The sequence below is a fragment of the Schistocerca americana genome, chromosome 1 (genome assembly GCF_021461395.2).
Source record: "Schistocerca americana isolate TAMUIC-IGC-003095 chromosome 1, iqSchAmer2.1, whole genome shotgun sequence".
Taxonomy (NCBI): domain Eukaryota; kingdom Metazoa; phylum Arthropoda; class Insecta; order Orthoptera; family Acrididae; genus Schistocerca; species Schistocerca americana.
Window position 1 is genome coordinate 238713789 of NC_060119.1, and position 18167 is coordinate 238731955.

Consider the following 18167-nt stretch of genomic DNA (forward strand, 5'->3'; position numbering starts at 1 on the left):
ACACTTAAAGTAGTAAAGGAGTTTTGCTATTTAGGGAGTAAAATAACTGATGATGATCGAAGTAGAGAGGATATAAAATGTAGACTGGCAATGGCAAGGAAATCGTTTCTGAAGAAGAGAAATTTGTTAACATCGAGTGTAGATTTAAGTGTCAGGAAGTCGTTTCTGAAAGAATTTGTATGGAGTGTATCCATGTATGGAAGTGAAACATGGACGATAACTAGTTTGGACAAGAAGAGAATAGAAGCTTTCGAAATGTGGTGCTACAGAAGAATGCTGAAGATAAGGTGGGTAGATCACGTAACTAATGAGGAGGTATTGAATAGGATTGGGGAGAAGAGAAGTTTGTGGCACAACTTGACTAGAAGAAGGGATCGGTTGTTAGGACATGTTTTGAGGCATCAAGGGATCACAAATTTAGCATTGGAGGGCAGCGTGGAGGGTAAAAATCGTAGAGGGAGACCAAGAGATGAATACACTAAGCAGATTCAGAAGGATGTAGGTTGCAGTAGGTACTGGGAGATGAAAAAGCTTGCACAGGATAGAGTAGCATGGAGAGCTGCATCAAACCAGTCTCAGGACTGAAGGCCACAACAACAACAACAACAAGGAATTTCGTATATACCCACCTCCCGTAAAAGAGATCATCTTTCACAGATTTCAGCAGAGCTGCAGTCTTGGCCAGTGTGAGGAAGATCAGATTCCCTGTATGTTTTTTCATCATTCTGTCAATTTTTGAAGAAATATTTCCTATATACGGTTGGAAGTCCGTCGGCTTTACTTCACTTTCTTCTTGCTCTTCCTTTGGTTGGTCTGGCGTTTTCAAATGGTTCAAATGGCTCTGAGCACTATGGGACTTAACTTCTGAGGTCATCAGTCCCCTAGAACTTAGAACTACTTAAACTTAACTAAGACAATGACATCACACACATCCATAGGCAGGATTCGAACCTGCGACCGTAGCGGTCGCGCGGTTCCAGACTGTAGCGCCTAGAACCGCTCGGCCACCCCGGCCGGCCTGACGTTTTCGCTTACAGACCTATGTTAATTTGTTGTATTATATATCCATTTCTACTGTATATCTCTTCGAAGTGTGCTAGTTCACCATGTAGGTTGTCAGTGTCGGACACCACATGAGCCTTATGTACTAAAGTTTTAAGTACACACATAGTTTGCGAAGGATGGTGGCAGCTAGACATTTGGTAGTATAAGTCGATACGGGTGGACTTAGGCACACGCAATGCCCTAAAAATCAAGTCTCCTTATGTCGAACTAATACATCCAGAAATGGCAGACAGCCACTCATTTCCCGTTCCATCGTAAATTTCATACTTTCATGAATGGAGTCAAGATACTCAAGAAATGCCATCAATGTGTCTTCGACATACCTTCAGAACGCCGTTGGTTTTAAAACGACAGAACTGAGCACTTTTTCTTCAAAATCCGCCAAAATTAGCTACCATGGGTGAGTCTGTTCAAAATATTACTTATCAAACAAAAAGTAAACAGAGATTAGTATATGCTTAAATAATGCGGTTATTTTTCCCTCAGACGTGTTGCTTTCTTGGCAGACTATGAGCGTACTTAAAATATAAAAATTATGTGTACTTAAATGTTAATTCTTGGAAGAGTGTATGAAATTCTTTCCGCGAAACTTTGTTGAATAAATCTGGGGAACTAACATTTGCAGAACTGTCCTAATGCGTCGACGCACGTCGCGCGGTCGTAAAGACAAGACGAAAGAGGTTTGGGCTCTGTCAGAGGAATACAAACAATCATTTCTCCCTCACTCCGTTTGTGGGTGGAACAGTAAAGTGAGTAAATAGCATTATTCGCCATACACTGTACAGTGACCTGGGTAGTGTGTGTGTTTAGGTGTAGATGGATCTGCATTATGGTGAGATATTCGAAAAATACCTTCTAACAAATTCCCCGAAAAAAATTTCGAAAATCAAATACTTATATTCTCAAAATCTTATTATATTACTTAATTTTCACAACAGTTCATAGGAACGATTAGTCACGGGAAAGGAAATCATTATTTTAGACGTTTAGTCATTGTATTTAAACATTTTATTCACAAAATTCTACATTTCAAAGCAATGAATAACGAGGAACATGAAAGACACAATATTTAAAGGTTCAACTGTTACAAAATAGGTCGTTATGTTATTTTCAATTGGACTGTGTTGCACGTCGGCTAGCTGGTGATATACGTACGACGGCAAGTAACAGGGATCATGGTGTACATTGCTGTTGAACTGGAATGTCTTCTCGGTGGAAGCTGAAAGGTCACTGTTTCTTCCAGCGCTGGAACATTTCTGAGAAACAGCTTTAGACAGGAGGCAGTGTTATAAAGGCTGAAGCGCAGTTGTTTGTAGCTGTCAACTCAAGTGACGACTTCAGGGAATATTTGTAGTAAATGCGTTCCTATGAGCAGCCCGCATGTAGCATATTCTATTATGAATGAAAGACATTACAAAGTCCGCGACAGAATATATATTGTATGGAGTTCTGCCCGGATGCTGGTTAGCCACAACAGGGAAATTGAGAACAACGTCAAAAATCCATTCTTTCGCAGGTAGCATCAAGGGTAATAACATGTGTTTACTTTAAAAGCAGAGTTTATAAACACTAGCGACGTTTACAACTATGTGCAACTCTGAAGAAACATTTCGAAACTGAGTCTGAGTTGTCCTTCGATATTCAAAAACGAACTTAACGCCCTCTGTATTAACACTTTTCTCAAGGCTGTGCGTTATAAAACAAACCTGTTTACCGCTACCTCATAACCACATTTACTATTGTAAATTCAAACACACATTCGAATGACCAATATATTTCGAAAGACATGCAGATATATATGTAACACTTCTACGTTTTGATACATGGAAATCAAACATCTGCTGTTTCATACGCAATTCATACGCAGTGGGTAGCTGCTGCTTGTGTGAATCGAGGTAGTAAAACAACGAAGGTCAATAGTTTGGGCACATCCATTATGAAACGGAAGCTCTAACCTGACTTATTACAAGCGACACGAATTGTTGACTGATGGCACGTTGTCGCGTTTCCATTCTAACTGACGCCTCCATTTTTACACACAATAAAAGACAAACGAGACTTTCTGGCAGTGAGCAAAAATAAAATCTCTGCTCTGAATATCTTCTGATGTAGCTCGAATTACCTTCTGATTTTCATGGATAGTAGATTGACAGCATACACTAAGCCCATAACCGATTGCCTTCAGCGTAGTCTCTGACACGTAACGTAAAATTACCGAACATTTCAGTCAGACTTCGATTTCGCGTAACGTAGTGCTGCCAAGACCTTAATTTTTCTTGTAATTTTCTGATTCATTTAATGTCAGACATACTAAATACACTTACTCGTATTAGTATCTCTGAGTCATCCGAATTTTCGCGTCCAATTCTCAGTTTCGAGTACGCGCCAAATAATAGTAACGTTTATTGGAAAACGGGAGGTCGCACAATTCATAGTGACATAACAGGTTTCGTAGAGGACTGCTTCATTTAAATGACCCATCACATCTGATATATGGTGGTTTTCGTAGGTAATTTTGCATCATTTTGATCGAACCACACATCAGAGTGACTGTGTTATTGCAGACTATGCAGAGTATAGAACTAACTCGGCACACACAAGTGAATGCAAGTAAAAAGTCTATATTTTAATAATAAAGAATTAATATAGCCATATAAAATCATCTATTACCTCCAGCACATTCATCACTGGAAGTTTTTAACGCCATATCAACCTTTACGCACAGTGAATGACTTACATCAACAAAATTATTATTACAATTTTTGTAATGGGGAAAAGTAATTGGTTTTAAATGTCACCAATACCAATGTCTTTTTCTAGCAAATCCAATGTCAATAAACAATTATAAATGGCGATTCTAAACCAAATTAACTGGTATTCTGCGAAGGACATCATTTAAAATCCTTAATTGCGTATTTTTGGCGTTCCACCAACAAATCTGTTGGAATGGCTTTTTACGCCTAACTAATCACGTAAATGACGCAGTCTTTAAATAAAACCGCTTCTGAGAGAAGTGACGGAAATTGCTGATCTCTTGTATGAACAAGGCCGAATGTCAGTCAGTGCCGACGGCTCCGTGATATTTCTTATAAATTTGTGACTGGAAAGATGGTAGCCACGTTGACTTGAGAAGCAGGGTTTTTATTTTTTATTGGAAACATGTAACTGTTTCTTTTTTTAAAACTGATGTAACAACCAATAAGCAATAACTGTTGTATAGTCAGCCTGAGACTTTCCACCTTAGACTGCACAGTCGATCAGAAAATAAGTATTTTTAATGAATGTGAAAATGGTTATACCGGCACTTGATGCGTTATCCAGACAAATTTCGACATAAAAAGTGTTGCCACTGGCCAAGAATGTCACAACCTCAAAAAGACGACTAGATCAGACGTCGAAATGTTCTGCAAGCAGAATGGAGTCATCAATAGGGCAAGGAACCCCGAAAATAAATCATCACAAATCCCGCTAACCACGGAAATCACACGAGTTTCTCGTTTTCTGGTGCAGATCAAAACAACGATTTCAGTTGCGAAAAAAGAAGAAATTTACAGAGCCAATCCCTTGCAATGAAGTTTATTTAATATCGACGATATTTTCATTGCGGGGCTTCACGTATCCTTTTTTACGAAGACAGGCTGGATTTGAAATATCGCTCTCATAAAACTAATACACGCTGCTGTCGGCTGTAGTGCTCGACTGATTATGTTGCTGTTTCTGTTTCGTACTGACTGACTGACGGATTTCCTCGCGTGTTAACAAAGAAAATAAAGCAATGGATTGTCTTTCACTGCACATACTCTGACGACCTGCGTCGTGACGTGGGGACTTCGCATTACGACGTCACTCCCACGATGAGGTTGTCCGCAGCATGGTGACGTCACCGCTGGTCAGCTGGTTCGTCCGTATCGCTGTCTTCCACTTTAATGTTGCTGCTCGGTTGTGTCTCACTGCTCGATGCCGTGCCAGGACGCTCTGCGTCGTCGATTGTCGTAAGGACCCTCGCAACGCCACTCCTGCATACATAGACGGTAAATAAAAAAACGTTAGATATATGTTAATGTTGGTAGCGTTCTGTTACATCATTCAATAAGGAATTAAAAAATATACATAGTTTAGAACTGGACACTCTTGACCTTTAAAAAAAATGGCTCCAAGCACTATGGGACTTAACATCGAAGGCCATCAGTCCCCTAGACTTAGAACTACTTAAACCTAACTAACCTAAGAACATCACATACATCCATGCCCGAGGCCGAATTCGAAACTGCGACTGGAGCAGCAGCGCAGTTCCGGACTGAACCGCCTAAAACCGCTCGGCCAGAGCGGCCGGCCTGCTAATGGGGAAATGCATTGAGGTAAGCGACATTGACAAAGGGTAGATTATTGTTACGCAGAGGCTGTCAACAAGTATCTCGAAAACGACGAAGCTTCCCCAATGGCGATATCATCTTTCAGCACTATATCTGTCCGTGTCTCTGAGCCAGAACCGTGCTTTGAGGAGAATTATAGTGAACTCACGTTGATGTGAGGCAAATAAATTCGCCTGATGTAAATCCTATGGAACTCATCAGAGTCGCTATGAGACACCGCATACGCAAATCAGCGGCCCGTTGTTTACGCAAACTATATCATCTGTGCGCCGCGCGGAATGGCCGTGCGGTTAGTGGCGCCTCCCGCCGGAGGTTTGGGTCTTCCCTGGGGCATAGGTGTGCGTGCTGTTCTTAGTATAAGTTAGTTTAAGTTAGTTTACGCAACGTGTAAGTCTAGGGTCTGATGCCCTCAGCAGTTTGGGCCCTTAGGAATTCACATCACTCACACACACACACACACACACACACACACACACACACACACATGATCTTGGCGTAGACATCTAATGCAACATACCTCCACAAAGTTACCAACAAACTAACGGATCTCTGATACGCAGAATCAGTGATGTATTTCGTTCCAGAGGCGTGCGAAAATGCTATTAAGCAGGTGATCATAAACTTTTGGTTCATCGATGGAAATAATCGCGTTAATTGTGATTGTAAGTTTATCATATGCTACATTCCTTTGTTTACAAATATCATACGCTATTTTCAAAGATTCCGTCTGTGTCGCGTCGTTGCCTCTGGTTTGAGTGCATTGCCCATAGCCAATGAGTGGGTCCGGACACTACAGTTTATCCCAACCACGGAACCTTCACAATGACAATTTTACTGACAAATTACACTACTGGCCATAAAAATTGCTATAACATGAAGATGACGTGCTACAGATGCGAAATTTAACCGACAGGAAGAAGATGCTTCGATATGCAAACGATTAGCTTTTCAGGGCATTCACACAAGGTTGGCGCCGGTGGAGACACCTACAACGTGCTGACATGAGGAAAGTTTCCAACCGATATCTCATACACAAACGGCAGTTGACCGGCGTTGCCTGGTGAAACGTTGTTGTGATGCCTTGTGTAATGAGGAGAAATGCGTACCATCACGTTTCTGACTTTGATAACGGTCGGATTGTAGCCTATCGCGATTGCGGTTTATAGTATCGCTACATTACTGCACGCGTTGGTCGAGATCCAATGACTGTTAGCAGATTATGGAATCGGTGGGTTCGGGAGGGTAATACGGAACGCCGTGCTGGATCCCAACGGCCTCGTATCATTAGCAGTCGAGATGACAGGCATCTTATCCGCATGGCTGTAACGGATCGTGCAGCCACGTCTCGATCCCTGAGTCAACAGATGGGGATGTTTGCAAGACAACAACCATCTGCACGAACAGTTCGACGACGTTTGCACCAGCATGGACTATCAGCTCGGAGACCATGGTTGCGGTTACTCTTCACGCTGCATCACAGACAGGAGCGCCTGCGATGGTGTACTCAACGACGAACCTGGGTGCACGAATGGCAAAACGTCATTTTTTCGGATGAATCCAGGTTCTGTTTACAGCATCATGATGGTCGCATCCGCGTTTGGCGACATCGCGGTGAACACACATTGGAAGCGTGTATTCGTCATCGCCATACTGGCGTATCACCCCGCGTGATGGTATGGGATGCCATTGGTTACACCTCTCGGTCACCTCTTGTTCGCACTTTGAACAATGGACGTTACATTTCAGATGTGTTACGACCCGTTGCTCTACCCTTCATTCCATCCCTGCGAAACCCTACATTTGAGCAGGGTAACGCACGACCGCATGTTGCAAGTCCTGTACGGGCCTTTCTGGATACAGAAAATGTTCGACTGCTTCCCTGGCCAGCACATTCTCCAGATCTCTCACCAACTGAAAACGTCTGGTCAACGGTGGCCTAGCAACTGGCTCGTCACAATACGCCAGTCACTACTCTTGATGAACTGTGGTATCATGTTGAAGCTGCATGGGCAGCTGTACCTGTACACGCCACCCAAGCTCTGTTTGACTCAATGCCCAGTGGCATCAAGGCCGTTATTGCGGCCAGAGGTGGTTGTTCTGGGTAGTCGTTTCTGAGGATCTATGCACCCAAACTGCGTGAAAATGTAATCACATGTCAGTTCTAGTATAATATATTTGTCCAATGAATACCCGTTTACCATCTGCATTTCTTCTTGGTGTAGCAATTTTAATGGCAAGTAGTGTATTATCGCTGACAGTGGAACGAATATGACAAGCCAATTGGGGTATCAATCGAAGCGTTGTATAATTAACAGTGAGCTTCCGCATGTTCTGTCGAGTTGTTGCCTCCATTTTCTGCACAGTATTTCTTTGACCGATCCAGTCATCAGGTGTTGCGAGTTTTGCTGATATGTGTACTAGTTGCCTCGACTGCCAACCATACTGTGAATTACTGTTGGCTTCAGGCCGCTATTTATAGCCGAGTTTGATCCCTGATGCTTACTACGTCCTTTTACTCTCTTTAGTTTTTGAGAACCCGCACTGATATTCTGTGTACCGTCATCTAATTCTTGTGGATGTGATGGTCGGCGAGATTTTATATAAATTGAGTGCCAGCGTTATTTAAGCAGAATTCTCCGTCCCTGTTCATTAGGTTTTCCTGACATCTTCTTCTCCTCGAACGCCGTCTCAACCTCTTTCTCAAGAATTCTTGATTTTGATTGCATCGCCCATTCAGTTTGGTGATCTGAGAACCCATTTCTTCGGAACACTATTCGTAGGTGTTGTAATTCTTCGGCGAGGTTCGCTTGGTTGAAAGTGTTCGAACTCTATAGACTAAGGTCTTTAGCACTGAAGTTCCTTGTGGCGCATAGTGATGGCTCGAAGCGAAGACACAGAGGTTAGTGTGCATAGGTTTTCTATATGAACCGTGGCCTAGGGACCCGTCCGTTATTCTCTTGACTAACACGTCGAGGGAAGATATTTGGTTCTCTTTTTAAAGTCCCATCGTGAGTTTTATGTTACAATTGATGGAGTTTAAATGCTCCAGGGACTGTTGAACATGTTCCGCTCCATCATTATCAAATTGAACGGGTGATGAAATCTTTTACGGCGTAAAGTCAAGCATTGGCACGCCAGTCGGAACCGATAGAGAAGAGATGGCTGTGAGAAGTCAGCCAATCATACGTTGACCGGACCTCCTTCCGGGACGACATTGCGATAGCAGTGCCCCTGTGTGAAGAGGACATAAGTGCCACGACCGACTGGCAGCGCCCAGTTGAATAACAACCTGAAGACTAGCGACTTGGACAGAAGCCTCAACCCTGGTTACTTCGCTTGTACGCTCTATGTAGCACAGACTTGGAATTGTTTATGCTGAAGAGGATTGCTTATTTTGTGTGTCACCCTTTGCTTGCGACACTTCTGTGTAATTGTCAAAGTTAAGTATTGTGTCTCTTCTTTTTATAATAAAACTCATTAATACGACTTGTTTGATCTGATTATCTAGGGAACCGAATAGGAAGGATTCCTAGACACCCCATATTTGACGACAAGGCTGGACGTAATACAAACAATATAAAGAACGTCTGAGAAAAAGGTTGAGACTGGTGTGAACGAGGAAGAAAATGCAGTGATCTCATTTCTACCTTATGTTGGCCCAATATCCTGAACGATCGGTAGATTACTACAGAAACATGATGTCCAATGTATTTTGCTCTCTTCAAATAAGTTAAAAAGTATTTTTTGTGATGTTAAAGACAATCTAGGTCTCCGAAAGCTGGGTGTGTATTGTATTCTATGCGAATGTGACATTTCTTACTTGGGCTAGACTACAAGAACGGCCGAGTAAAGATCCAAGGAACATCAGCGACGTATTCGACTAAAAGAACCAAGCAAATCAGCTGTGGCCGAGCGCTGCCTCGCATACAGACATGAATTGAAATACGATGAGAGCAGTATCCTGCTGGAAATGCCAAGTTTCTGAGACAGCATAATTAAGGAGCCTATCAAAATAAAAATTTAATAAACAGGGACGGCGGTTTCAATTTAAATAACGCTTAGAGTCCGCCTCTCAGTTCTATTAACATCTGACCGGTCGTCACGTCCAACACAATTGGAAGATGCTGAAAGAATTTGCTGTGCACGGAATATCAGTGCGAAATTTGAGAAATGAAACAGCGTCATAAGGCGTAGTGGGCGTCAGGAATCGAACTCGGCTATAAATAGTGGCGAGTGACCAACAATAGTTCACAGTCTGGTACACATAGTCGGCGAGTACACATTGCAACAAAACTCGCGACACCTGAAAAAAATGGCTGTGTCGGTCGTGGAAATATTGTGCAGAAAATGGAGACAACAAACACCCGGGAGCTCACTATTAATCAATCGCTCCAAGAAAAGATTAGAGATCACAATGAATTTTTCGTTTAGGCGACATCGTTCGCAAACTTTCAATCACCAACTTTCTCCTCCAAATACCAAAGTATTCTGTTGACTCCACCCTACATAGGTAGAAATGACCATCGTAATACAGTAAGATAAATCAGAGATCGCACGGAAAGATTTAGGAGTTTATTTTTCGCATGTGCTGTTGAAGAATGGAACGGCAAACAAAGAGTCTGCAAGTGGTTGTGTGCACTCTCTGGCAAAATATTCAGTACGTATTGCATATTCAAGATACGGAGGTAACTGCTGAAACTTGGAAAGAGAGACGGAAGACGAACAGAGATCTGCCTGAAACGGCCATGAAGACCTGACCAAACAAATGCCATGGTACGAACTATCGAAGTAGGTTTTGGTGCCGCCTGAATAGGATGCGAAAACGCGACGCCAGAATTAGGTCTATCCTACACACATATGGCACTGTCTATAGTCCTGCAGAGCAACAGGGCAGATGGCGGAATGCATCGTCGAACAGAACTCAAAGAGAAAAGTCTCTACGAAGTCGGGTGACGCCCAGCAAGCTACAGCGAAGCTGTTAACTGGACATCGAATGTTGATATATAGGGCCTCCCAGAACTGTTGTGATAAACTGCGAGGGGTTGTAGAGGGTATCTTGAGAATAAATGCCCATTTCCGGGACTGTCATCCAACGACGCTTCAAAGCCGTGAAGTTATAGGTGCCGGCACATGACACTGGCCCACCCCTTCGGCAGCAAACGTGATTTTGTAAGCTGACGGACCGGATGTGGAACGTCATGTAATGTTCGCTATTCAGTGATCGCGACTGACTGCCATGCTCGGCAGTGGAGAAGATGTAGACAAGCCTTGTCTACTCTGAATGGAACGTTCTGTTGCATTGGTGGATGACGGTTTCGGAAATGGGTTTCTGTAAGCAGCTTATTTTTCTCCTGTGTACTGAAATACATTGGGGAATTTAGAAGGTTTTAGGAGGAAAATAAACTGTGGATGGAAACACATGCCTGAAACCACCATCCACTGAGGTAACAGAGCATCGCATTCATAGGAGACAATGCTCGTCTACACAGCAGCTAGCTCCACCCTCTCCTCTGGCGATTATGGCAATCAGTCGCGATCACTGAATAACGAAGAACAGTACGAGACGCTCCGCCTACAGTCTGTCAGCAACAACAGTCACGTTTGCTGCCGAAGGGATGGCCTAATTGCAGGCGCCAGAGGCTATAACTTTGGCGCACTGCAGTGTCGTTAGTTGACGTTTTTGGACACGGATTCCTGCCCCTGGATTTGTTCCTCAAGACACCCTCTACAGCCTCTCGAAGTTTGTCGCAATATTTTTGGTACAACATGTAGACCTGTGAATGAGGAATTCTGTATCTTTCGTAGTTTTCTGATTTGTATTAGATTTTATTCTCTCAGATTTGTTATTTGTAATTTTTCCTTGTAAAATTTGTGATTTGTAACATGTTTCCTTTTTTATCTGTAATTTGTAACTTTTAGATCTTAGTATGTAATACGACTAATAATAACCGAGCACTTCAGATTGTTTCAAATGGATATCTTATTGATTGTCTCCTAATTTGTGGCAAACTCACTGTATTTACGCACTCAAGTTAGCAACAAAATTTGTGCACCTGGAAAAGCAGTACTCGGCTGATTCAGAATTTCACTGCTGTAATGATGCAACTGGAGTTAATAGGAAAACTTGCTTGACGTTTATAGATTTACAAAAAGCATTTGACATGGTTAATTGGAAATTGTTATTCCGAACAATGAAGGAAATAAATCTTGATTGGAGGGACAAAAGATTAATCTGGAATATGTATAAAAGGCAGGAAGCAGAGATAGAAATGAATGGTGTGAAGAAGAAAGCAAAAGTAAGGAGGGGAGTAAGGCAAGGATGCCCATTATCACCATATTTGTTCAACTTATTAATTGAAAAAACAATTGAAAAATCGAAAAGAATAACCAAAGGAATTAAAATTAACTGGGAACAAATACACCGTATCCGTTTTGCAGATGATATAGTAGTACTTGCTGACTCAGTAAAGGAAATGGAGTTTATGTTGCTAAAATTTACCAAAATCCTAAGAGAATTCAATCTAAAAATAAATAAGAAGAAAACAAAAACTATGGTAGTAGGGAAGACAAAAGAAAATGGTAAAGTTAATATTAAACTAGAAGATGATGTTCTAGAGCAGGTTGAGAACTTCTGTTATTTGGGGAGCACAATCACTGACGACAATAAATGTATCACAGACATAAGGAGAAGAATAGCCTTGGCAAAGGAAGCTTTCCAAAACAAAAGAAATTTACTAACAGACAATCAAATAAGCCTAGAAAGTAGGAATAAGTTTGCCAAAACTTTTGTCTGGAAGTGTCTTAACAGACGGATGTGAAGCGTGGACTCTGGGAAAGGCAGAGAAAAAGAGACTGGAAGCAATGGAAATGTGGATATGGAGAAGAATGACGAAAACAAGCTGGATAGATAGAAACAGTAATGAACAGGTCCTAAGAGAAGTGAATGGGAACAGAACGTTGCTAAATTTTAAAGGAAGAAGAAAATAAAAAATAACAGGGCACATAATGAGACACAACCAGTTCCCAAAGAATGTATTTGAAGGGAAAGTTTTAGGGAAAAAACCAAGAGGCAGGACAAGAGCAACGTCTTTTAATAACATCAAAGAAGATATGGGGATAAAATCGTATGAAGGATTGAAGAGGGTGACAATGCAGAGAGGGACGTGGCTAAATCGACAAGGCATAGCCTTTAGTTTATGATGATGAATAATGCAACTTCAGCTCTTTTTGAAGGGGGAGTGAAATATGGAAGGAATTCCTTGGAATTTTCTAACTGGTGCCACAGTAATAATTACAAATAAACGCTCTAACAATAACGTAAGGTTAGGTAAATAGAAACAGAGACCAAGCCTGTAACATCGGGAATATTTATAACTCGTCCACGAGCTGGCAGCAGAGCCGAGCTGGTGACATCACACAGTTGCGAAGAACTTGTGAAATGCTACCTACTGTCACAGGGATAATGTTTCCCTCACGACGGTGCAAGGCTGCATGCTGCTAATATAACACACTACGCCCTGCATTCGTTCGTTCCGATGCGGGTTTCTGGCTCACCCGCCTACTGCGATCGCCACGTTTTCGGTCCTTATAAAGAAACCTCTGAAAAGTTAGCGCTTCGTCTGTAAACAAGCGGAGAGTTGTTCTGTGAAGAATGGATTATCCTTCTTCATAGAAGATGTAGAAGAACGTGCATTACACTGGGATAGGGGTGCATACGCTTCGACTCATGCGAACTAAGGTAAATGAAATCACACAATGTAGAATTTCACGTGCGAAATTATCTCCTATGGTTTGTAAGCACTCTAACACGGCCCTAAGTCGTAACTTAAGATTTTTTAATAAAAAAATATTTAGTTCACATAATTTAACAAATGTTTAACCTACAGTATTAACATTGGAAAAATTAGGCTACGGAAGCTAAGGATGTGACATCGTTTGTTTCCCTTTTCTTATAAATAGGGATGTAACCCTTCGTTTCTCTCTCTTCCTGTACTTGTTCCTCGTGTGCGCGAGTGTCGCTCTGGGTAGCAAAGACATTTGTTACTGTACTGGAAAAGTTCCGATCTGTGGTAATACATTGCAAAGGGAGAAAATATTGGATTTCATTTGACAAAGCATCAACATGCGAAAGCCTGCGAATATAAATGGACAGATAATTAATATTTTCAATTCTTAATGAAAGGATAAATAATTTGAAACAGTTTTTTGGACATTTATAGGCATTATAGGCAATGATTTTATTAAGTGAAAGATCCAACTATGTTAATTGACAAATTTACGCTAAACAATGTATGCGCAGTTCACTTGTCTCATTAGATTGCCGAATCTCGAGTTCTTGTGATATCTCTGACCAGCATTGTTACCGATGATACTGAAACTTGAAAAATGTATTAAAACTCTTTTTAAATCTGATCAATGCCGAGAAGTGACTATATTTATCAGAGGTCAGGGATTAAGTAAATCTGAGAGAGATTTCGCACAGGCAGCATCTGAGGAGACGCCACAACTGGCGCCCAACGTACGGCACGAACCAAGAAAGAAGAAATAGTGTAAGCAACTTATCTTAAAACAATTTGTGGATTATGAATTATTGCGAAATATTTAAGTAAATGTTTCTGATTGGAGTTTATATACTCGTGTATGTGCATTTAACTAATCTGCAATTTATCTGTTTCATGTATCCCGTATATTTGATTTGTGAACCAAACGAGACTCACTAAATGCATTTCACTTAGTGAGGACCTAACTGAATACTGACCTGCAGTTGAGCTGATCTGGCCACGTGTACCAAAGGTAACGCGGTTACTATCCGGATAATCTGCCTTTTGCCGTACTTTAACATGATCAGTTATTAGGCAGTGTAGAATAGTTCGTGTTAAATAAGGCGAGACATTAACTAGTCCTTGTAGTTATAGTTAGATTGTTCTGAAAGCATTTGTTAGGAGTATTGTGTTGGATTCTCTGAGAAGTACCTTGTGAGAGAGATTTCCGTAACGTGGTTTTGGATTTTGTGATTACGAGTAACAGCATTTGTAATTATAGGAATAAAATTCATTTTTGAAAAGGAAAAACAAGGAAAGGAAAAATGGAGATAGATTAATCGAGAGAGAATTTAACAGTTTTGGATGAACCTGGAATCGAAAATATTCCGATGTCTGTAAAAAATAAAGTAACTGTCAATGAAACGTAGAAGCTTGATGAATGCATCGGCTATAGAATGTAGTTATGCAGGTTCCGAGAGTATTTTGCATAAATTACCCTATGAAACTGGGGGAATTGCCGAAAAATCAGAAAATGTAACGATTTGGTATAGAGCTTCCGATCCATTTACCTCCATTGTAATGAAATTGTAGAAAAGGGATAAGAAAATAATAGGAAGCAAGTCGAACATTAAGCCGCTCGAGATCGAAGATTAGTCGAATTCGAAGAGGAACAGGGTAGGGAGTTAGTTGAAAGAGGCCAGAAAATCTTTGCTGATTTGAAATAGATTCACAATAAGTTAGCCAAAGTAAACAGAAAATATGAAAGTCTCCCTGAGGGAGTAAAACAATTAAAGATTGAAGATAAAGATTTTAAAGTATTGCAGGCTAAAGTAGAAAATGCAGTAGAATCTCTTACCTAGAAAATGGAAAATATGGAAGCAGAAAATAAGAAAGAGATTGACGAATATTTAGTGAAGCAATCGAAAAGGTGGGAGGACGAAACGTCCGAATGGACAGAGACTAAAAATACTGAAATAAATACGGGTGCGACCTCTGAGATAACGTCAGAAGTGCAACGCGTTCCCAAGAAATCATAGAAGAGTTTAAAGCCGAGTTGAAACAAATCAAGGACAAAGTCGTTTGGAGATTCCTAAAAGGCATAAGTTGGAATTAATCGAAACTGAAAGTCCGGCTGAAAAAAGGAAGAGCGAAACGCGTTTCCACGTAAATTTAAAACAGACGAAAGTTATTTTCTTGTATCTAAATTAGACACCAGATATGCGAATGAACAAAACGTGTTTGAGCACGTATTCTGATCCAATCGACGATATGCGAAACAATGTTCCATCGCTTTCGTTATTAAAATTGGAACAGATGATAATAAAAAACGACAAACTTATTTGTCCGAAGATGACAATCCACATCCCATAATATTCGTTAAAAGCTTTAGGAATTCTTTTCCTTGAATACCATAAAATATGATTTATTGTATCCCATATAATCGGACATGCTGCTCTGTGGGTTACCGTCGCAGCAAAACATCGTAGAGTGTACGAAGTATTCGAAAGAATACCTGCAGCCAAATTTTGGTCATCGAGTAAACAAGAAAAATTACGTCAAGAGGTATATAGTCGTGAATATTACAACCTGAAAAAGGTAGATTTAGAAAATATTTCGAATACTCTATTAATAAAATTAGATACTGGGATGAACCAATTTCGCACAGAGAAGTTATCCGAATCCTTAAGACAAAATTACTAATTAACACTAGAGAAAAACTGATTTATGTGCCAGACACGGATCTGGAACATTTTTTGTAAATGATTGATTCATTAAACCTGAAACAACGACAATGGAAATACTAATTCTACTGGAAATGCTTGGGGAACCATAATAATGGTACCAGTGTAATAGAGCTAATAATTATGATCCGAATCGTAATAGGAATGGACCTGACAGTCGTTATGGTAATGGGTATGTAAGTTTTGTATCTCCTCCAACCTCAAAAGTACAATTTAACCAGAATTTCCGTCCTTATGACGATCTGAATAACAATAATGTTATGCAGCACAATGATTTCGGCAAAAGAAGGTTTGATGATAATTTTAATTCCGGTAACTGTAGCAGTAATAGGTATTTTAATAGCCAGTTATGTAATAACAACTGAGGTTCTTGACAGCCATCTGCTGCTGCAACAGCAATCGATCAGAATTTACAGATGCAGAAAGAAACAGATAGTAATGTTAACAATTCACAACCTGTACAAGGTCCAGCAAGATCCTGGACACAGCCAAATCATAGTGTTAAAATTGTTGAAGTCACTGATGAGAGGCAACGTAGACGAAGTAACCTGATCACTCTTAGCCTTCTGAGGCTCGTCGAAGAGAATGAAGAAGACACTGCTGCTATTAGTGTGTTAATGCTACTGCATAATAATGGAATTAAAATTCAGGATGAGCTAAATTGTGCACCGAGGGAATGGAAATCTGGCAAGAGTAAGATAATACAACTCAAGATTAAAGCGTCAATAAAAGATATTCCTGTAGACGTAATTATAGATATTGGAGCTACAACATCGATGATAATTATGATTTTCTGCAAAGAGATGAGTATGAGTAGCAAAATTCCGGTTTTTTCGGTACGCAATTGTACTGTTACTGGAGTTTTTGGGGCACAGTCACAGACTGTAAAGCTTCAGATACAGGTAGATGTAATAGTCCAGAAGAAACTACTTAAAAACATCTTGGTTGTAAATAAATTGTTGGTATCCAATATTTGGGGGTGGGATTTCCTGTGTGAGAGGAAAAGCGTAATGGGCCTCGAGGCAGGAGTGTTCTGTTTAGAAAGCAACAGTAATAACGTAAAGCCAGACCTAGTGAAAATGCCAGAGTTGTGTAGCAATTATTGTCAGTGTATTAATAGCAGATGTGTTGGTCCCAAGTTGGGACAAATCGCAGCTGATTTTTGTTTGGAGAACTCAGCTCGAGAACAGGGATTAGAAATAAGTGATCTTATTAGAAGTAATGTAGCTGAACTGATTATCTGACAAATGAACAACAAGAGGAACTATACCACTTGTTGTCTAGGTACATTACAGTTTTCCATGACACACCTGGCATCATAAAGCATTATGTTTATCATATGGAAGTTTATCCTCATAAGACCTTTGAAGAGTTTATTACATCATTGTGCCCATATGTATGTGCCCAGAAAACTTGGAAGAATTGTTACAAAAATTTTATGGTGTAAAATTCTTGACTTTCATGGATTTAAAATTTTCTTACTGGCAGATTATGTCAGATAAAGAAACTGTGAGGCACACTGCTTTTATCTTATCTGGAAGGAGTTATCAATTTTAGTTTATGCCTTTTGGATTGAATATAAGTGGAGGTGTATTTACTGCAGTACTGGACGAAGTGTTAATACCAGAACGGCTAGACAAGTTTGATATCCGTGTGGATGATTTATTAACAGCCACAGAAACGAGAATGAGCACACAGAACTGCCTGACAGAATGTTTAAAACATTCGAGGCATATGGTGTTACTGTGAACCTAATGAAGTCAAAGTTCGGTAAGAATCAGATTAAATATTTAGGACATATCACATCATGTTAGGGGATACGAGGTGGTCCCAAGAAACTAGATATAATCAAAATTTTCGACATTCCACTAATAAAAATAGTTTAAGTCGTTTTTTGGTCTCGCATCGTTTCTTAGAAAATTCGTGCATAATCAGTTATTAAAGAATGATCACTTATTAAGACAGCTGGAAAGAATACGGAATGGCATTGGACGCCCGTGTGGGCAGAGGCATATGAACGAATTAAGACTGCTCTAGTAAATTCTAAAATATTGTATCATCCAAATATGAGGGAGGACGTTATTTGACTGCAGATGCATCATTAACTGGTTTGCGTGTATTTCAATTAGTAACAGTGGACGAACAACAGGGAATTAGCGTTATAAGTTTCTCCAGCCAAATTCTTTCTGCCTGCCAGAGGAGTTATACAGTAACAGAAATAGAAG

The 18167-nt window shown here is 40.5% G+C and overlaps 1 protein-coding gene across 1 annotated transcript in view; it reads right to left on the reverse strand.

Annotated features, from left to right (window-relative positions):
* Positions 1-2057: 2057 nt before the first annotated feature.
* The window catches only part of LOC124622516 (zinc finger protein 236), an 846219-nt gene continuing 830109 nt past the window's right edge, over positions 2058-18167 (reverse strand). Inside the window, exon 14 of the mRNA XM_047148276.1 lies at positions 2058-5081. Within this exon, the coding sequence (XP_047004232.1) occupies positions 4946-5081 (136 nt within the window). The 3' untranslated portion in view covers positions 2058-4945. The remainder of the gene's footprint in view (positions 5082-18167) is intronic.